General features: G+C 20.2%; 2 protein-coding genes and 1 pseudogene across 2 annotated transcripts, besides 1 other annotated feature; 2 read left to right on the top strand and 1 right to left on the bottom strand.

The window, feature by feature from the left end:
• Nucleotides 1-5,743: 5,743 nt before the first annotated feature.
• Nucleotides 5,744-6,563, top strand: PmUG01_10012200 (Plasmodium exported protein, unknown function; the record flags this gene model as incomplete). The annotated part of the gene is made up of 2 exons (XM_029005302.1): nt 5,744-5,817; nt 5,987-6,563. 2 exons carry the CDS (start codon nt 5,744-5,746, stop codon nt 6,561-6,563), a joined length of 651 nt encoding a protein of 216 aa, XP_028861904.1.
• Nucleotides 6,564-10,873: 4,310 nt separating this feature from the next.
• On the top strand, nt 10,874-12,356 carry PmUG01_10012100 (annotated as a pseudogene).
• Nucleotides 10,874-12,356: a sequence feature (PIR protein, pseudogene).
• A 5,505-nt stretch (nt 12,357-17,861) lies between these two features.
• On the bottom strand, nt 17,862-20,462 carry PmUG01_10012000 (STP1 protein; the record flags this gene model as incomplete). Its single annotated transcript, XM_029005301.1, has 4 exons — nt 17,862-18,998; nt 19,086-19,171; nt 19,250-20,309; nt 20,442-20,462. The coding sequence occupies 4 exons, from the start codon at nt 20,460-20,462 to the stop codon at nt 17,862-17,864; spliced, it is 2,304 nt and encodes a 767-aa protein (XP_028861903.1).
• Nucleotides 20,463-24,010: the final 3,548 nt, after the last annotated feature.

Genomic DNA, 24,010 nt, shown 5'->3' with positions numbered 1-24,010 from the left:
GTACATTAATCTTCATATATTGTACCAAAAAGTAAATTAAAATTTATTTTATTACCAAGGAATATAAAAAATTATATAGTCATTTTCATTAATTTTACTGAAACAGAAAATATAAATAATAATTCTAAGTTGTAAATTTTTATATATTCTTACAAAAAATTATAACGAAATACTGTAATTCTCATTTTTTATCAACTTATTATAATTTATAACTAATGTACCATTAAGTTCTAAATTTTGTTCATTACACATATATATTTAAGTACAGTTATAATATATATTTATTATACTCAATGTATAAGAAAATTTTCGTTTATAACTGGATATGCATAAAATTGAACCTAATTTTATACTTCTCAAATTATTTTTCTTTTTAATTATTAAATTTTCATTGATTATTTAAATAATGTTGTAGTGGTGGTTAATTATTTTTTTCTTACATAAAAATATATTAGAACAAAGACAGAACTTTACCAAAATGTTTTAATTTAAAATTTTTTTAATATATTAAATATTGTAATATATGTATACATATATATATATCCACTGATAAAAAATTTATAATAAAATTTTATAAATTTTTTCGAAATATATATATATTTATATACGTATCTTACAGATTAAATCAATGTCTTCATGACAGTATGTAAAATTATTTTTTTCTAAAGATGATAGCACTGATTAATATATTATAAATCTTATTTTTACTAAAATTTGCAACAAGGAAGTTATTAATTATTTAAGATCTACTTCTTTTTTGAACTATAATAATATGTAATTATTAATTATAAATAATAATATATATATTATCCTGAATTACCTATTATAAAAGAAACCCTTTGGGTAAGGTTCAGTATGTTAATAAACCTTCAAGCAAAAGTTACTGCATACCCATATATATATATATATTAGATAATATGAACTGTATATTTTTGAATTATAATGATATAAGATTGAAGATCATATCAAATTGTAAGGATAAAAAAATATCATTTTCATAAGTCCATTATTTTTGTTCATGATCTTTTATATAAGCATTAAATAAATATGAAATTAATAATTTTTATAATGTATAAAATTTGAAGTTGCAAAAATCGATGTCTACTTGACTTCAAAATATGTAAGTATATAAATATATATATATTATAGAATCTTTTATATTTGCTATTATGAGTAGTGCTGAAATGAACTTGAAAGCAACGTTTTTACATTAAAAAATTTATTTCATTTAATGAAGTAATATGAAATTACAAAATGAAGGAATATTACCCTTAAAATATAATAATTTTTAACATATATTTAATATTTGAATATTAATATAATACCCTGCACTGAAATAAACTTTATAGTGCACAAACGGAAAGTGCCATTTAACGAAAACAGTATTGTATTAATGATACTACTGCTGAACGGGTCTCCTATGTAAATTATAAAATGTAAACGGTAAATGAGAATACTTAAATTATATAAGTTAAAAGAGAATGTAAGTATGATAGTTCGTAAGAATAAATGTATTGTTTTCTTTATTTTTCCATTGTTAAAATGGATTTATATATATACATACATTTATACATATATAACTTTTAAAATTAAATAGGAAAAAAAATATGATAAATCATATACAATTCCTGCATACTGACAGTAAATAAAGGAAATAAAATTCTGAAAATTTGTTGTGACAATTTTCTCTTTATTCCTATGAATCTATGTGTATTTAAAAAAAAAAAAAAAAAATGTTTACAGTTTTAAAAGAAATTTTACAGAAAAAAATAAATTTATAAAATAAAATAAGAAATAGAATGAAAATATTTAATATAAATATAGTGTTCTTCTTGATTCCTAGCTTAATGAGTCCCTTTATGTTATTATATTACTTAACACTAATAAGTTATAAAACAAAAATGAATGTTTTTCTTTATTTATTTATATATTTATATATTTTTGAAATATTAAAATATTGCATTTATGTTTATATTAATATAAACTGCCCTATGTACAAGTTTTGTGTGTTTTAATTTTTTTGTAATTTTTGCTTTTAATTTATTTCAGAATTTCATCATTTTCGAAACATCTAAATATATTTAAGTCTTTCGTTCCCTATTTCACACAGGGATACAGGAAAAAATGTATCATAGAAACATTGGAAAAGTTAAATATGATATATATATATATATATATATATATTTTTTTTTTTTTTCTATTTAAAAATTATGGTTATATTTTCGTTTTTATTTATTTTTTTTTTTTTGTAGATTATTTATAAGTCACATGTATATACAATTCGTAGTAAGAAAGTTAGAATGATATGTTTTTATACATGGCCAATTCTGTTAGTGCATTATAAAAGTGTATCATTCATTTTATATTATACATGATATTCTGTTTAAAAATTGGATTATAAAAAGTTCTTACGTACAAATGCATAGAAGAATTCAGTAAAGTATTATACACATTTATGTGGTTTCAAATATTAAAAGTTCACATGAACTTATCATTCCGTAAGATAAGTTAAATAGTATATTTTGGCACATTCTTTACTGTATTCTATTACTATTAAGCATTTAAGTATATAATTTTTTGGCGTCATGCCTATCATTATTATTGTTTTTTATTTTTTTCAGCTAATTAGAGGCTAATCTTAGTGATATATATATATTTATATTTACAATTACAAATTTTTTAATATAAAGAATAAAATTAATACACAATACCCAAAGAATGAAGCATAAAACGTTTTGGTAAAATATGTTAATAAAAACAATATACCCGTAACATTTTTACCATTCATGGTATATTAAAAAAAAAATTATTTCACCTTATTTTATTTGTGATAGTAAACTTATAAGTAGTCCACGTAAAGTTGACGAAATTTTTTCATATTATCCGTTTAAGTGTGTAATAATTTTTTCGTTCTAAATTTAAAAATTTTAAGTAAATACTACAAAATTTAACTATATATCACATATTTTACAAAACACATTCAAGAATGTTATTAAATAAATACTTGTAACATTTTCAAAATAAGTATATCTTTAAAATAATAAATTTATAATTGAAATAAAAAAAATTAGATGCGTAAACAATCATTTAAAATTGTATTTAAACCAATGCAAATGTGTTATATTATTACCACGGAAAAAATTATATATTATTATTAATATTATATATATTTGTGTATCCAACAAAAGAACGAGAAATGTTAAAAAATGTTAAATCACAATATTGCATATTGTAAAATAATTGCCATTTTGGTGAAATAAAAATTACTTTTGAAATATAAACAAAACGTATTTAAAAGAATTAAGATATTTAATAAAAATTTTCAAAACAGTTATATATTAAATAACGAATTATCAACACCTAACACTCAGATTAATTAACAATGTTAATTAGTGAAATCCTGAACAATGCGTCAATTTTTTATTAAAAAAAAAAATAACATCCGAAAATAACTCATTTTAGGAAAAATTTAAGATAATCATATAATATAATTAAAAAATTTATTTAACATTTTAATGGTTGTTTTTTATAGTACTATTTTGAAAGTTTATGCCATTATCAGCTGGATTTAAATAACAGTAAAATAAAATTGGTGTATATATTTACAGATTAATGCACATATAAAACTTCTCATAAAAAACAGTGGTAAGAATGATAATATATCTTTTTATTCTTATGGAAAATATATAATATTTATATTTTTATACTTTATTAAATAGTTACGCGTTACGGATAAAAATATATTATATTTATAATAGCTACATTAACAAAGAGTAATAAGGAAATAATTGATATATGTAAAGACCTTTAAACTTATCCTTTATATGTTAATATGAATAAGTCTAACATTATTTTTAATGTAATAAAAACATATTTATAATATATAAATTTAAAAATAAAAAAAAACAATTATCTTCGTATATACTTTATTTTTTTATATTAAAGAAATTTGTTTTTTTTTTTTTCTCGTTGTACTTTATTTATTGCAGCACGGAATAAAATGAACAACTAATCTATGGTTAAAAAAAAATGAAGTACAAATTTCGAAATATTGTTTTTACATGTAATTAGGAAAATATATGTATAAATGTCTCAATTAATATTATAAGTTGCAATATTTGTACTATGCTTATTGAATACATTATTAAAGGCGAATAAAACTTAAAATTTTGTTAATCAACGCATATATGAAGTGTCTATTATATAAAAATGATTAATACATGTATGGTTAATAAAGGAATGTGGGTTATTTCATTATAATATATTATAACAAAATTAATACAAACATCCTCATTATTAATTTTAATTTACAACGTTACTAATAATCAAAAAATTTTACCGTTTTACAGAATTACTAAAAATAACAATTATCCTTATATTATAAATTAATTTAATTCAGCTAATTTAATACTTTATTTAATTTTTTTTTATTAAATAATTATACATTTTACATTAAATAAAATGAAAAAATAAAATAATACTTATTATACATAATTCTCAAAAAATAATGCTTTATTTTAATAACAAACTTTTTCTTTCATTAAATGTATATAAATTTATATTGTATTTACAAAGGAAAAAAAATATATAGGGCTAAAAAAAAAAATATAACAAGAAAAAATAAATTTAAAAAAAATGATAATAAAATAATAGACAATTTAACTAGTAACAAATATTAATATATGGTTTTAACCTTATAAAAAAAAAAAAAAAAAATATATATATATATATAAAGTATAAAGAATGAAAATACGTTAACCCACATATTATTCTAAATGAAAAAACATGTTATAAAGGATAAAACTCTAATGAATACGTATTTATTTTATTTTTTATATACATATAAAATAACAGAAAAAGAAGAAAATACGCTGAAGAGCAACCTATAGATGATTGAAACAAAAAAAAAATTAAATTAGAAAATATTAATTTACGCATTATATTTTTATAAAATACATAAAATAAACAAGATTACTTTTATTATTTTTTTTTATGTAAAATAGATAAATATATATATTATATATATATGTATATTTTATTTATATTCATAGAAATAAAGTATCTATAAGTGGATTATATATAAAACAACTGAAAAAAGTATTATAAAATAGAAAAAAAAAATAAATATAAAATTATTTCATACAAACATAAAACAAAATAGTAACAAAAAAATAAAAATATTTTAATAATTTTTAAAAATGTATTAAATATTCAAGAAGGTATGATTAAAAGTAAATTTAATTAAATTTATAATTTTTAAATTTATAGAAAATCCTATAATTTTCAAATATTTTATTTGTTAGATTAAGCTTTTTAATTTTAATTATTTAATTAAAAGGATAACGAAAAAATATATAATATTTTATGATAATTTTAGGATATAAATTATGTGCATAAATTTTAAAGATATTTTTTTAGAATTGTTATTTTTGTTTTCTTTTGCCTCATAAATTTACATTTTAAGCGTGTACATTTTATTATTTTATAAATTAAATCCGTAGTATAAACTGATATTTAAAGAAGGGTAATATAACTCGTTGAAAGTAATAGAAGAAAAAGAATATTTTATTGATAAATACTACTCTCTTTTTTGACAAAATATTAGTTGAAAATTACTAACAATTACAGTAAATTAAACATTCAGTCATCCTCTATTAATAGAGCTAATTAGAGAGAAAAATGATTACCATTTAGTTCTTCAGTAACATCCTCAGAATAAAACTGTAAAAATATAATAATAAATATGTTTTCCTTTTTATTAAGTATTATTGCCTTAACCTTTGTATTTTGGCAATCCTATAACACGTATCATTTGAAGTAAACATTATTAAGAGTATATACATTTATATATTTGTATATATATATATTATACAGTACATATGTTTATGTTATTACCCTAATTAAGCATTTTGTTTTTAATTAGTATATATAAAAAATAATAATATGAATACATAATTTTTTAATACATAATAATCAATTTTTATAGAATATATCCTGTTAATTATTCATTTGGTAAAAAAAATGCATATGAAGATGAAGTCGGGAAAAGATATGAAAGAATTCTAAGATCAGAAAACGTAAATATATTTGAAAAATATGCAAATACACAAAATGGAACTAGTGGTATTAACTTAATGTTAAATTTGTCAAATGGGATTCATTATGATCCACAGTTAAATTTAGATGTTCAAGTAGTAAGTGAAGAACAAGAAGATTATGAGGAGGAGTTAAACGAATTAATTGAGCAAATAACTGAAACATGGAATGAGACTTTTGTATCTATGATAGAAGATTATATCGATTTTACAGAACAAAATGATATTATAGATGGAGAATGGAAATGTCAAATGTGGAACCAAAGGTGGTTTATATATTTAAAACTCCTAGTTCGTAGTTTAGGTGATGTTTTACAAAATGATAATTATTCTTTAAGAGCTAAGGAACATATTTCTAATGAATACCTTCAATGTGCCAACAATGATTTTATTTACTTTTTAAGTGTAGTTAAGGAAGAATGGGATAGAAGAAATGCACAATTAAATGAACAGGTAGCTCAAGCATAAATATAAAAATAAAATGTAAAATCCTTATATATACAAGAAAAGGAGATTCTCATTAAAAAAAAAAATTTTTAATAAGAGATTAAAATAAGCTATATTAAAAAATGGTTGTAGAGCATTTTTATTTAAAAGGTGGGAATTGAGTTTAATTAATTTTTAATATATAATAGACATGATTCATTTATTGTATTTCATATGAAATCACAACAAAAAAATGGAACATCGTTAGTATATATAGAAAATGAAGTAGTTTTATTTTATATACTTTTTTTTTTTTTTTTTTGTCAAAAGATTCATATATTTCAACGTTTGTAGAGTTCATGTTGGTATTACCTAGTTATTTGTATATAATATAATTAAAATTTTATTTTTGATTTTTAAAAGGGAAAACTGTAACATCTGAAAAAAAAATTAAGGAAAATAAAATAAAATAATATGATTTTAATTAACATCAACGTGAAATGTTGTAGATTAGTATGAGCACATAATTAGAGTGGTATATATACAAAAAATAATTCCATATAAAATCGTGTTTATGAAGTAATGAAAAATTTACATTACGATTTAATTTTTTATATATATATATATTCTTTTTCGCAAACATAAAAGTAATTAGATAGATAAAATAATTTATGGAGTTGTAAAGTGTGTAAATGGATTAAAAAAAAAAAAAATTTCATATTTATGGAGAGAAAAATAAAGGCGCTTTTTATTTTTTAAAGAGTGATATAAATACCTCAGATTTTTTCTTATATATATATTTTAATATACACCATCGAAAATGTATAAAATAATTATGAATGGAATAAAATCAATAGGAGCTGCATTATAATAATGAGATAAGATGGATATTCGTTTGAAATGAGTGGAAATTAAAAAAATGAAGTAATTAAAGTAAAAATAGATATTTAAATATTTTTGCAGAACTAGTGAAAAATATAAAAGGTTACCATAATATATGGAAATAGCTATACGCACATTATGCATATTAAAAGGATTAATATAATTCTCACGTATCAATTTTTGTTCATTTACTACATAAAATGATAAATATCCTAATGGCAATAAAAGTATATTAATATATTAAGAGAATGCTGAATATTATTTTATTTACAGTGGACTTAATATTTTTTAACGGGGTGGATACTCTATTTTTTTTTGTTTATATATATATATATATATATACATATGTGATATTTATTATTTTACGTTTTGCATTAAGAAAATATATGATATTAAAAAAAATTCTGCAGTTATTTGTATTTATTTGATTTTGTTTACCTTTTATATAAAACAGATAGGACATCAGAGTTATGTAGTTGTTTTCCCACTATTATGTTTATAGTATATAAAACATTTTTCTTTATATGGAATAACAAATGATACAATTATATATATGAGTTAATTTTAAAAGCGTATAAAACACATAATTTAATAAACCAATTAATAAAAAGCTTTTCTTTTTGATATATAATAAAATATTAATTTTTAAGATGTGACATTTGCGTTTTTATATTGTTTAAAGTTTTATGAAAATATATATGGATGCATATCTCTATATGATTATTAATTTTTTAAAGAAACAGTTGAACTTTTTATATTATTTTAGAATTATGATAAATGTAATAGCACATGATTTCTTTTTTTCTGTTCTATATTTACACATTTTAAAATCACACATATATCAAATTATATTTGTTTCTGCTCTTTGAATAAATAATGACAAATGCGTAAGGAAAACGTTATAATTAACAATGGTCGGATGAATATGTTGTCATTATTTCATTATATTTGTATAAATGGAAGTTTAAAAATTTTTTTTTTTATTTCGCACAATCCATAGATAATGTACTTTAACTGGGGAAAAATGTATTCAAAAAATATATATATTTATATTAAGAAACGATCGTTTTTCAATAATCTTTTAAATATATTAATGTTCGTAATATTTTTGAAATTAATATTTAAATTTTTTTGCTTTTTATTTTGTGTTTTACGAGTAATTTATATATATAATTTTAACTGCCAAAATATGATATTTTTGTTTATTTTTTAATATAAATATTCGCGCGAATTGTAATGAGATATTTTATGGTTTCATGCTTTTTTTTAAGAATAAAAAAGTGCAATTATTATTGTATATTTAATTATGCAATAGATTATATAGTTATAAACATATATATATATATATATATATATTTTAAAGTTATTGTGTTTGTTCCTTTAAATATTTTTTTTTTGAGTTTCAAATAAATAATGTTTTTTTGATTTTGATTATATATCAGAATGCTATAATGTGCGGGAATTGTACATTATTTAATTGGCAATTATACAATACCCTTTTATATCTTTTACGTGTTTTTGTCATTTTAATTGTTATTCTGTTTCGTAAAATTATATTTTCAATGAATTTAGTAATAGCGTAATTTCGTTATGTTTTTATTATGAAAATTGCTAACCTGTTTTAGCGTTTTATTTACAGTACTATTAGCTTATTTTAATTTGTAATTATTTTAAAATATTATAAAGTTTTTAATTCTTATTAGAATTTATGTAATTTTTTGTGAATTTATATTAATTATATATTAAATTTTTCTTTATAATATATACTAACAAAATTGGTTACATTAATGTGTATGTTGTTAATTTTTTGATTTACAGTTTTTATTTGTTTTTCCCATATCCTGTTGAATGCTAAATTCAAGATATTAATGTATATAATAAATTTATGCTAAATATTTTATAGAAACATTAGTATTTGTTCATTAAAAGTGTATAATTGCTTAAAATGACATAAAACCGTAAGGTCATGTATGAACTATTAATTGGAAAAAGTGAATTAGGACTTTTTTTTTGCAGATGAAACACATTTAAGAAAATGCAAAAGGTCGTTTACAAATTAAAAATGATTTTAGTTTTTGGAAAAATTAAAATCATTTTTAATAATTTGCATAATTTGGGAGAAAAATAACGGACATCTGTGAATATATATAATTGAAAATGAGAAAAAATAATTTTTCACAAGTGTTATTGAATATATGAAAAATAAATATATTAAAGCTTTGTTTTTTTAATATTATTTATTTTATATATTTTGTATCAATATGTTTTCATTATAAGTAACGAACGTATATTTACCACGTGAGGAATACAAAAAAGAAGCATACTTGTCATAGTCTTTACTTTTTTAAAAGAATAATTTTGGACATTTTTTTTTGAAATTTTTGTTTATTCCAAACAGTGCATTGCATAAATTTAAGTTAAGCACATATTTTATATAGTAATATTAATAGGTTAAAATCCATGTGTTATGTGGAAACTATAGTGTTTGATATAAAGTAATAATTTAAATTTGCATTTACTATAAAACTAAGTAAAATGGAGAATATGTTATGACATTACAATATAGGTTATATTATAAATAAAACAATTACCCTTAATAGAATTTTCATATTAACATTTTTTATATAACAAAATGGCATTTATTTATTGTATGTTCTTGTATACTGTAATTTATAGGATATTTTTTAGTATATTAAAATTTTGAATTTTTAATATGCATTAAACAAAAGGTAACAAAAAATATATGAATTTTTGAATGTCCTGATAATATACTAAATAGAATAATTAAAATAAAACAGGTGTAGAGTTTCAGAAGTATGTCATTATATCTAAGTAAAAATATTCATTTATATGCTACAGTTCACATTTGTAACAACATTTTAAATAGTTAAAAAGGATTATCAGATAAATACGTTAGTACAAATGGCGAATAATATTAATGTAAAATAAATGAAATTTGCCATATTATGTAAAATTATTAGTTTTGTATGGATTGTTTTTAACTTGTCATTCTACAAAGAATTAATTTGTAATATTATGCTACATTTTACATGTTTATCACATTCACAATTTGAATTTAATTTCTATTAAAATAATGCTTATTTTATGTGATAATTATAAACTTTCTACAATTTAATGTTAATAAAAAATTATAGAATAATCCGTCGTTATGCATATTTATTGAAATCTTATTATTATAAAGAAATACATAATATGTCTAAGATTAAGTGTCGATGTAGTGTATATATAGATAATATGCTACCATAATTGTTATCATTTATGTAAATAATATGTATATTAAAATAAAATCTAAGACTTCGGAAAGAAAGTATGGGTATATTTTTATTTTAAAAATTATGAATAGATTATTATTTATGTCTTATATTTATGTTGAAGTGCAATATAAAATTCATTTATGAACGAAAGTATTTATGTGTTTATGCAGTTCATTTTATCTGTTGACTTTTCAGGAAGGTGAATTAAAAGTGTTGCCTTTATATAGATTATGTTAAAAATTGGTTAGTGAGGATAAAATAAAAGACGATAGCGGTTACTGTAACAAGTAAGGAGATACTGATGAACATATTAAAACTCTTTGAAAAAGGCCTGTAGCAAAATTAACAGGGTTGTACATTATCCATATTGTAGAAGTTGGAATGTAGCACTGTCATGCTTTGAAACACTGGTTCTGTTTTAGGACGCGGAAAAAATTATATACTAGTAAAAATTTTAATAGAGGCAGAGATGTTGATAAAGCTATTTTATGTAGTGAAAAAAAATCAGTTTAGACATTAGAGAGATGTATCATGTGAGGATCTTATTAAGAACGTTATGAAAATATTGAAAGATGAGAATGATTTGCGAGATTATTTTATAAATCATAATAGTGTTAAATGTGACCATGCTCAAAAGGATAAATGAATATATATAAAGAATATCTTATTTGTATTAATAAACTATATGAAGAAAATATTGAACAGTATGATGGTTGTTTTTAGGAAAAAGTGAGTAATTCTTGTAGACATTTTTTAAGTGTGAAGAATAATATAATCCTACTGATCCTTGAATTAGAAGGAGGAGTTTAAGGATTAAGTAAATATAATAATGAAGATAACAACGGTGTAGCAGATACAGAATAAGTGTATTACAATAATTCTAAGTCATTAACGATCAAAATATGAAGTAATATGATTACTAGTAATATTTATAATGCGGGAAAAGATACTGACAAGTTAATAGTTGGATATCCAGAAAAACATTAGTGCGAAGAAACGTAAAATGCACACATACTAATTTAAAGAAACACTTAGTGCCGCTGTTGTAACACCAGAATATATTATTTAATAATAAGGTGATGAAACAGAAAAAGTAAATGAAAGAAATATCATTCAAAAATCAGATAAATATCATGAGTAGTTATTAAATGAAAAGCCATCAACATAATTAGAAGATATACGAGAAGTTTTGAATGTTATAAGGACTGACAAATGTGGATTATCTGCTGGTTCTTATTAAGAAGTTATTTTATAACATGGGGAGGGTAAAGGCACTTCTCTCATTTATGTACATACACACAATTCATTACATCAGTTTACCACTGTTTCTTTCACCATTCTAAAAACGAAATATAATATATTACATATTATTTTAGTATTGAAATTCTGCTTTATTTAATACTTGGAATATTTTATTTTATTTTTTCCAAAATTATATAGTAAATAAAAATTTTACACTAAAATATATACTAACATTTGTAATTTAAAATTCCTTAAAATTTATAATTAAAATATCAATAAATTATATATGTTTTGCTTATTTAAACTGTGCGTTAGTTCATTTTCTTTGGAATCCAGTTTCAAAAGAGGGACTTAAAGAATTAAACAATTAAGAGTAGTACTTATCAAGAACATCCGCAACATTTATGAGTATACGAATTTGTATGTATACTTATAAATTCTCAAACATGGCCTTTATATCTATATAATTAATCGGAACGACGCTCTTTGAGTTAAATGAATATTAAACGCAAAATCATTTAGATGATGACGCTAATACGTATATATAATGTTCCATCTATAGTTATATTTTATAGAAAAGAATAAGAAAATAATCACATTACAAAAAAATATAAACACTATACAATTAAAAAGTTAATATCTATTGCAACATGTGACTGTTATATACAAAATGCATAGTTATTCGTAAAATTAAAAGAAATAAAACAATGGAAGTATTAACGGTTATATAATTTAAATATGATATATTTATATTAAATAGTGTATGAATAATTAAAACATACAAAATGAAGCGTTTTATGCATGTAATAAAAATAAAAGCAAGTTTACAAATAAGAAAGTTGGAAGGAATATATATGTATATTAAATAAACATAAAAAAAGGTAAATAATAAAAAATATATTGGAACAAATATAATTGAGTATGAATATGATCAAAGATAAAAAAAAATTAATACAATTAAAAAGCTACAGAGGAAGAAAAAAAAACAAATTATTATTAGCAAATTTTACAAATTGTTTGTATATACATATGAACAAATAACAAAATTAAGAATAAAAAGTATAGAAAAATAAAGGTATATTTATGAACAAAATATAAGAAAACATTTATGAATATAATTAACTTACGTAAAAAAAAGGTACTTCCATTGTTAACACATATTATGTGAATGATTCATAAGCTTCCATTTAATTTTATAACTATTTTTTTTGTTTTTTGTTTATTGTTATTTTCAGTATTTAATATATAACTATAATACATTTAAAAAATTAAATTTTTTATAACACATTGTTCTAAATATTTGTATAAGAATATTCTCTTATCATGTTTTTATATATTAAATTAGGAATTATGTTAGTATATCATGTAATAAAATAAGATCCTACGAAACATTTTTATTATTGGTGTAATATTCTTCTCATTATATAGAGGAATTACGTTTAATTTATTAAGAATGATGAATAATTTTAATAAAAAATAAATTATTATAAAATAAGTCAGCTAATAATTAACAAATGAATCTTGAGTGTTGGAGTACCCATATATAGAAGGTTCATTTATTTATAGGGTTGTTTTTTAATAAGTGTTCATAAAAAAAATTTTATTTTTATGAACGCAATGTAATGAAGAGTTCATTTCGTATAAGTCATCATATAAATAGGAAAATATGCATCACGTTCTCTCTATGTAAAAATGTTTTTAATGATTGTCTATTTTTATAATATATGTTAACAGATGTAATAAAAATAATAGATTATATAAGTGTAATTTTATTTAATTTTATATAAGCATATAACCGTTTCCTTGTAATAATATTAAGCATAATTTTATATATTTCATCGAAGTATTATCAATAACATAAATAAAAAATTTTAATTATATATTTATTTTATCTGAAAAGAAAACAACCCTTACATCATTACAGGAAATAATAGGAATCTTTAATTTTATACAAATAATTTATGCGTTTCTTCTTAGAGAATGCGTTATTATTGAAACAATCCTAGTAGATGAGTGGTTAATAATTTTATCATTTAATTTTATATTTGAAAAAACAGTTTCTATATTACCCGTATAATGTATATATTAAAGGGGAATACATTAAGGGAAAGTAGTGCTAAACTTCATGTGATATTACGAATGAGACAAGTGTATTTATAACATTAAAAGTGTTCGTTTTTACGGATTGATGGGCGTTATAGTACTAATTAATATTATCCATAACAATTTTTCTTATTCATTTGAAATATATAATATATTATTAAAATGTTATAAGTACCCCTTGAAATTAATTTTTCCTTCAAAAACCAAAAGAATGTGAAAGTTTGACAAATATTAATAATGTATTTGAAATTATATATTAAAATAATTCACCTATATATATATATATATATATATATATGTACAAAGATATTTAAATGAAATGGACTTTTCTTTTTTTCAAAATAACATATAATTAAATAAAAATTCAGCTTAAAGTGAATTAAACGAAAATTCATTCATGATAAACATGCATTTTATTTGTTCTACAGTGAATATACAATTCAATAATATTTTTACGTAGTTTTAGTTCATACGCCATAATATTAAATATAATATGTGATCTTCAAAATACATGTAACAAGTTTTTAAAACAGTATTTATTGAACAACTGTTTGGGAATATGTTTGAAATAGTGTAATAAGAATGTTTAAATAATTTAATTTTAAGAAACCAAATTTCTATATTTTTTTATCGTGTCTCTTAATTTGTGCAAAAATTTTGTACGAATTATTGAAATTTACGCTGTAAAAAATACAGCGTTCTATTTAAAAAACATTTAAAATTTTAAATAAAACATGAGATTCCATAACTATTAGATATTCATGTTATAATTTAATTACCCATTCGATGTATAAATAGAGAATATATTAGTGTTATTTTTTTTTTATAATTTTAAGTTATTTTTCACTTTGAATGTTGTAGTTAAATGACTATGTTTACAATATTTACTAATATCAATTAAAATTAATTTGTATAAAACAGTAATCATGAAAGGTAATAATAATATATTTCATCTTTATCTATTTGTATTATTGTGTGCTGTGGTAAATGTAAGAACGTCTTCATTATTTGCGTCATTATGTCGCAGTTTATTATAATTAAAGAACTTGTTTATTTGTAGAACAAATTAACAATTAAATGTTTTCTATTTATGAGTATTAATAATTGGCTATGATAATTTTGAGATTAATTCATATATATATCATTATTCAAGTTGTATGCATCAATGCTGTATAATTAATTATTATATTCTCAATAATCTTTTATATAATAATCATGAATAAGGACCACCTTTTTTAAATTATTATTCTATGTTTAACATTTTATTAATGCACTTTATAGGAATTTCTTAACAAATCAATGTTTGACGATCTTTTATATTTTCTTTGAAGTTTTATTTATTGCATTTTTATTTATTTTTTTTTTTTTAATTATTAGTTCCTAAAATTTCAGTGTTATCTAAAATTTAAAAGTCAATTTATTTTTTGCAATATATATTTATTTTATTTCATTATTTGTATAATTATAGTTTTTCTTATCACACGTATGATATATAAAAGTATATAATACAATATAAATTAATCAGTTTTTGCTATATTTCCTTATTTTTTGTATTTATACTTTCAAAATTAATATATTAAGATTAAAAAGTAATTTTTATTATTAAAATGGCACACTTATAAGAGGAGGGCATTATGTTGCATCGATTTTGTATTATATTTTCAATAATTATTAGATTATTAGATGTATAATATCGTTATATATGTATTATATACTCTCTAATTTTTTTTTTTATTTCTCAATAAAAGTATAACGAAATTGCTATTTTTATGTGCTTTAATACTATTGATGCTGCTTTATGTATTGCACGTAATTTTTTCCTTATAAACTCCATATAACATAGATATATATATGTATTTCTGTTAATATAAAATGAGATTATCTATATTACAATTAATTTATTCAAAATTGCCAAAACATGGATAATTTTAATAACTAAAAATAATTATTTACTTATAAAAAAATATTATTAACATATTCTAATATATTTGTTTTATATATTATAACGATATTATATTACAAAGATGGATTTATATTTGAGTTAACGTATTACTTGATCGTAATATTTATAGTTATACCAGAAATATATTTTTTCGTTTTTGTTATTACTATTATTACTGCATTAATGATATTAATTTAAAAATAAACATAATGCTTTTACTATAGTTTGTACATAATATAAATCAGTAAATACAAATTTGTAATGTTCCTATTTTTGTAATATATAGAAAAAGTAAAAATTTATTACATGTCAAAATGGATTTAATATTTTAACAAATAAATCTAGTATTAGTTAATATTATAAATATTTATACATATATACATACATACATAATTTATAAAATATTATAAAAAGTGTTAATAACAATTAATCTTATTAACTAAGTATTAGAAAGGAAAATACTATTATGTAATTACAAAAAAGAAAAAAAGAAAAAAAATTTGAAAGTCAAAATTTATTTGTTCTCATTAAAACTAAAAAGAAAGCTACTTGAAATTTTTTATAGATATTACCTAATAAGAATGAAATTATAAATTTATTTTAAAGGAAACAAATAAAGATAATATATCATTTTTATGAGTTCCTATAAAATAATTATATTTTGATTCGTTTGGAATTAGTTTTAAAAATATGTTGAAAGTTATCAAATTAATAACCTTTAATTTATACATTTTTTAAGTGTAACTTTTATTTTTATTATTTAATACAAATGTTAATAAATTATAATATAAAAATTAAAAAAATAATTAAATAATTATTAGTATTTTTCTTATTAATATGTTTATATATTTTTTTAAAAGCGAATATTAAATACATGTTAATGTATATAAATATATATTCAGCATAATATCATTATTATCATATATTAATAATCTTAAAAATATCGATGATTTATTTAATGAATTTTAATGAAAATGATGTAAACAAAAGAAAATACTTAATGTTATCAATATATATAAATATTTTTGAGTATGTTACATTTATTTTATAATATTTGTTATAAAAAAAATGGATTTCTTTAATAACTAATGGATATTCTGAATTCAATTTTTCGATTTATGTAGATATATAACAAAAAAAATACTGATATATATAAAACATAAAGGGTTGAATATTTATAATAAACATTATTAATATGCGAAAATATACTAACTCATATCCGTCCAGAATAATTTAACTAAGTAAATAGTATATTTATTATATGTTTAATTACATAAATTATGTATGTATTTTCATTACATATTCACACCTTTTAGCTTATTTTGTTTTTCTAATTAGCAAAATTTTTATATTAATTAAAACATGAAACGTTCGAATAATGAAAATGTTTAAAAATACAAATTAATCATCTTACTAAATGTGAAAAAAGTGTAGACTAAGTAGCAATGAAATAATATATAATTACATGAATTTTAGTAATATTATATTAGTAAGAAAATAGTTTTGCAAAATTATGAATTTTATTTTTTCTCATTTTTCAAAATCTTAATTTTCTCATACAAATTTACTATTTTAGTATAATATTAATATTAATTATATTTTTTTTGGTATATGTATTAACATCTCGCTACTTATATTGAGTAAAGTTCTAAAATATTGTTATAATAAGTATTATTGTGTAAATAAAAAAGAGTTTATAAAATGTCAATATATATTAAAAACTGTTTTTCGATTTTCATATTTTAGTTATGTTTTTCTTTCTCATACTACCCATTATACTGTATTCTTCCTTTTCCTTTTTTTATTCCTATATTATAAATTTAAGGTATTTGTTTCATAAAAATTATCCGTTACCTTAATGTAGTTAGAATTTATGTTGGATGTATATGCCTCAAGTTATGAAATGTATTTTTCTATTATATCATCGGATTTTCCTACAATATTATTATTTATAGTAGAATTTGAATATGAATCATCTTCTCTTATCCAATCTTCTATGTTCTCTCTAAAACATTTTTCACCTTTATCATCATGTATTTTATTATTTTTACCACTCTCCAAAATATTGCAGTTAGTATCTCTTATATCCTCTATGATTTGTTCTTTTCTATCTGAGTTTTCTTCTGACTTACATTCATTTATGAAATTATCAAAATATGATTCCCTATTTTCTATACGCTCCTCTTTTTTGCATTCCTCTAATATCGTCATAAATACAAGTATACACAGTTTTGCTAGTAATTTTTTTTTAATATATTTGTATAATTCTTCACAACTTTTGTTGTGTGCCATTTCTTCTATATTTATTAATGATACACTACTTTTAGTTTCTTCATTTTCATATTCACCCAATATATTATTAAATTCATCTGTTAATCCCTTAAACCAGTCCTCTTCCATATTTTGTTCTACAATTTTACCCTTGTTTGATATCCACTGTCTCCATATAACTTTTTCTCTTTCTAAAAATGAAACTTTTTCATTTTCGTTTGAATATTTCTTGTTTAGTTCTTCCATTTCTTTTTTCCATTCATTTTTCAAATGATTAAACCAATCTGCTTTTTCCAGTTTTTTAGAAATATTTCTGTGTTTTTCTATCCATTTATTCCACAGAATTCCTTTTTCTTTAGTATCAGTGCTATATTTAATATTTTCCACTTTATTATAATTTATTAAATTAGGATGAGATCTATATTCCTCATTTGCGTATACTTCTAGACATATTGCTAAAAATTCTTTTTTGCTTAATGCCCATTGTTCATTTCGAAATTCTTCGAGTACTTTCATATGTACTTCTATAATGGTTTTTGATCTGTCCTTTTTTCTCTTTGGCATATTTGTATTTTTTATAGTGTTATGTTCATGTATTTTTAGTTTTTTTATGATTTCTTCATCATCATGTATTGGCTGATCCAAGTGATCATTTGATAAAAATATGTCTTTTTTGATAGAATTAGAAGGTAGTAGTATTTTGAGGAATTTAACTTGTCTTCTTATATTTTTCTTTTTTTTAAACTTCCCCATTAGAACATACTAAAATACAAAAGAAATGTACTTAAAAATTATATTATTACAATTATCAAATATTTATAATGTTTTTAATACTTAATTTTATCTTACTTTAATAAAAAGAGAAGACACAATAATAATTAGAAATGTTATTAAAAATGATGATATGTATGGGCTATGTGAATTTACTACTGGACCTGCATTAAAATTATATATATATGCATTAATTTGTTCAATTAAAACAAAAGTAGAAAAGAAAATAGAAGTAATGATACCTTGAACCTTAGGGTCTAAAGGAGTAGATTGAAAGGTTTTAGGAAGTGATACTTCATTAACTACGGATGTAGTTTTAATACCACCTTCTGTGTTTGAATCTTGATCAACTGGAGGTTGATATACAGAATCCTGTGTTGTTTTCTGTTCAGGTGTCGAAAATACAGGAACATTGGTTATTTCAGGATGTCTATGTTGTGTATCTTCTGTTAACTTAGTTAAACTTGCCTCAGAGTTGTCTTCGGATGATGTTTGAAGTTGAGGTGGATCTTCGGATGCTCTATTAGGTGACCTACCAGATGCTATATCACGTGAATTATCAGATCCTCTATCAGTTGGGAGTTTCCCTTGAAATGTACTTTGTTCTTGAGTTGCAGGTAAATCTTCGGATTTAATCTGATATACATTTGGTGGGCTTAAATCTTTTTCTTTAAGTGGAGGTTGACTAGGTATAACCGGTTCCGGTAATAAGCATTGAGGAGGTTTATTAAATGTTTTAGGATTTAGTATGTTGCATGTTTTTTCTGGAAACTGTGATGATGTATTTTTAAATATGCAACTTTCACTAGTGAGACCTTTCTTTTCCTCAAAATATTTCTTCTTGCTTATAAACCAAGTGCTATATTCTGTACATTCACTTATACATTTGGCGTCATTATTACAATTATATGTGCTACTGCCTCTTTTTTTGAAGGCATTTAGTTTTTTTTGATATGATTTATTAATTTCACAGAAGTCTAGTGCATCATATTTTAATTCTAACAGATCTCTATCTTTTTGTTCAAAAATCATAGGACAACCTCCATGTTGACTAAGCTCCTTAAATTTATGTCCAAAATAATTTCTAAGTACTGGTACCCAACGTTTTGGATTAGTATAATCTGGAGGTTTATCTTTTATTTTAATTAGATAATCAGCCAATTTTAAGCATCCATCTCTAAATTCGTTTTTAGATGTTTTTGTCTTTAAGGAAGCAGTGAGAGATAGAATTTGTTTTCGAGCTTCTACAAATTCTATTTTACCAAAATATTCTGATGCTCCAGAACCAAAACCAGTGTAGTTCTAGATTCAACAAAAAGTATTATGAAGTATTTAAGCATTATTTTTTTGCGTTATTTGTATTATAATTTTTTTTATCATAAATAATTAATTTATCATTAAATATATTCACGTTAAATAAACAATGAATATTACCCATGAAGAACAACTTTCCATATTGACTCTACATTATAATTCTAGTTCGTTGTAAATTACAAACTGAAAAAAAGATACATATATATATCTTTCTACTTATCAATAGAGTAATTTAGAACTAATAAATGTTAATAGAAATTACAAAATTATGAACTATTTAGGTATTTATATGTGAACTAAAAAAATAATTTAATTGATTAATATTCATTTTATATGCATGCAATATTTTTTTACCTTACATAAATATATTACAACTGAAATTATTTTCTAATAATATTTTTAGTTTAAATCACGGTTGAGTAATTATTTTTGTGTATATCTCATACTAACTTTATGAAGAAAAAGATAAATAACTAATATTAAAACATTACATATAAATGGTATAAAAGTTACTGTGTAAAAATAATATTAATATATATATTATATCTTTTTTTTTCTTAACCCGGACACATATTTAAATAATACTATATATATTAATATAATTGATTGCTTTTATGCTTTTCTTTTTTTTGAAAATAAATAATCTATAGAAGAAATTGTTATTAGCATGTTAGTACAGTACTTAATTATTGTATCACATCTGTTCTTTATTTTTGACATAAACCATTACGGTTTTATCATTATTATTATAGTAGTTTTTTATATTTACTATGATATTATAGGGAGACGATTTAAGATTCTATAAATTATACTAAATTGTTGCTATAGTGGAATGTACATACCATTGAAATTTATATAGAACATTTATTATTATATTTATATTACCTAAAAGTTAAATATTTATGGTATTTGTTAGGCCATTAAATAATTTAAAATAGTATTATTGATTAGATATAAATGTTGTTAAGTATATATTTATTGCAACTTTTGAATATGATTTATTTTGGTCTTAATTTTAATAATTAAAATACATATTAACATAAATTAATCAATAAATGTAACTTTGATCACTTCTTTAAATTATGAAAAATTGTTAGGATATAATCCTAGCAAAATTAATTATGTTATATGTTTAAAGAAGCATAAAACGAAGTATATCTTTTTAAATAAAAATTATAATACTATAATTCCATGTAACTGGAATAATGTACAAGGTTAAATAATATAAGAAACATTTAAACTTCATAATTATTATTCTGTAGTTATTCGTAGATATATTCGAACAAATAGATTAAAATGATGCTATTTTTTTTTCTGAATTTTTCTATATTTGATTATTATATAAAGTTATCTTTTTATCACTATAAGTAAATATATATTTAGGATGAAAAATAAAAAAGCTCATGGACTATTTTATAATAACTTTTTAAGATATGAACTTGTAAATGCAATTACAGAACAATTTAAACTTATTTCAGACTACATAGATTATTCTGACGTAATGTAAGTATATTATTTTTAATTTAAAATTTTTTTTTTTGAAAAAATACATAAGAGAAACTGAATGGTGAGAAAAAAAAAAATATATATATATATATTAATAGGAAAATTTTGTAAATAATTACTTGACATAAACCGTTATTTTATTATAGTTATGTTTAAACAAATTACATTTAAATAATTTTGGCTTTATTTATTTTTAATTTTTGAATATATATTTATACAATTTTTTTTTCTATCAACTTTTCATTTTATTTTAATTCCCTATATATTGTCCCACTGCTTTAAAAATATTTTGCTTAACAGTGACATAGAGGGGAATATACATAAAAACAGTTCATAATGTTTTATAATATTTTATATTTAAATAGTTGTATTTTAACATATTATATGTGCATACATGGTATACACAATATATAATATTCTTATAATAGCCGGTGACGTGGGGTAACATAAGGAAAAAAAAAATTTTCACAAATATCTGAAAATATATGGAAAGAACTATGTAAAATTAATTTTCAAATATTTATATAAAAATATTTATTTTATTATTATTATTTATTTATTGTTTTTTTTTCTTTACTGTATTATGAATAAAAAAAAACATTTCTTTATCTTTTTTGATATATGTTACATTATTTTTTTTTAAATATTTTTAAAATCATTATATGATACTGCACTCTATACGAAAAATTTAATTTAAAATAATTCAAACTTAATTATAATTCAAAATTTTGAATATTTGTTAATAGCTCTATAAATATATAATTTATGTTTTTAAAATAAATATTTAACAATAAAATGGTTATGTTTAACATGTAAAATTTTAATATAAAATACACTAATATAATTCCTATATATACATATATATGTTTAAAAACGCAGCATAAAGCTGAGAATATATATAAAATTAAATTTTATTAGCATTATTTATTACTTTAAATAACATGTTTTAATATTTTTTTATTAAATATATAATATATACACATATAGTAACTGTGAACAAAATTATAATAAAAAGGCACTTATGTATTTAAATTTGTAGTTCTTTTTATATTATGTTTATAGTTTATAATTATAGGTATGCTCTAAAATTTCAGGAAATTTTAAAGAATAAAGTGTACGAATAAATTATAAAAAAAAAAATTTTATGATAAATAAATTTTAAATTTATGTGTATTCTTTCATTTATGCAAATAAATATAGAGTCGCATCATATAACACAGGATCTTTTTTATATTTGATATCACGAATAATGCAATAAATTATATTTATGGTCATTAACTTATTACAAAATATGTGATGTTAATGTTAGGTTTTAATAAATATCATTCTATGCTTTATGACTATTTATTAACCTTCTATGTTTAATTTACACATTATCAAATCGTACCTTTCTAGCACTTACATATAAAAAATAGTGTTCCAGAAATATTCACATATTTTATCATTTAATTATCATAGCATGAAAATTATTATTTATGTGTTAATTCAACATTTATATGTAACAAATCTATATTGTAACCAGTTTTTATAATATACAATGAAAATTTTTTTCTTCCACTACAGCTAGTGATAAAGTCACGCACACTTATTTATTTAATTATCTTTATATATCTATTATGTAGATGAATTTTTCATAATAAATATTTCATATATTAAATATGTTATTCTTGGCAATGATATTAATATTGATTTTGTAATAAGTATCAGCGTACATTTATATTTTCACTATCACTTTTTCATAACACGTAATTTTGCATTAAATAATTATCGTTTGATTTCATATATATATATATATATATATTTTTTTTTTTTACCTAAGAAAACAGGTTTACACTATTATTTTTGTATGTGCATACCATATTTCTCTCATAATTATTTTCACATATATATTATTAATTTTGCTGTATTATTAGTGAAAAAATTCATTCTAACATTTTTTTTTGGTATATTTTTAAAACATTCTTCAATTAACTAGTTGAGAACTTTATGTTATAAGTATAAATATATCTATTATTGAGAATTTATAAATTATGATTTTGTACATTATGATATGTTATATAACGCCTGATTTTTAGTGAATATATTTAATGATCTTAAGTAGCATTTTTTCGTATTTGATCATTTTGCGCACTTGTACATTTCAACTTATTTTTATTTTTTCTTATTAAAAACAAAACATTAGT

This window comes from Plasmodium malariae (genome assembly GCF_900090045.1).
Source record: "Plasmodium malariae genome assembly, chromosome: 10".
NCBI classification, from domain to species: Eukaryota; Apicomplexa; class Aconoidasida; order Haemosporida; family Plasmodiidae; genus Plasmodium; species Plasmodium malariae.
The sequence above is the reverse complement of the archived record's forward strand: the minus strand, read 5'-3'. Positions and strand labels throughout refer to the sequence as shown.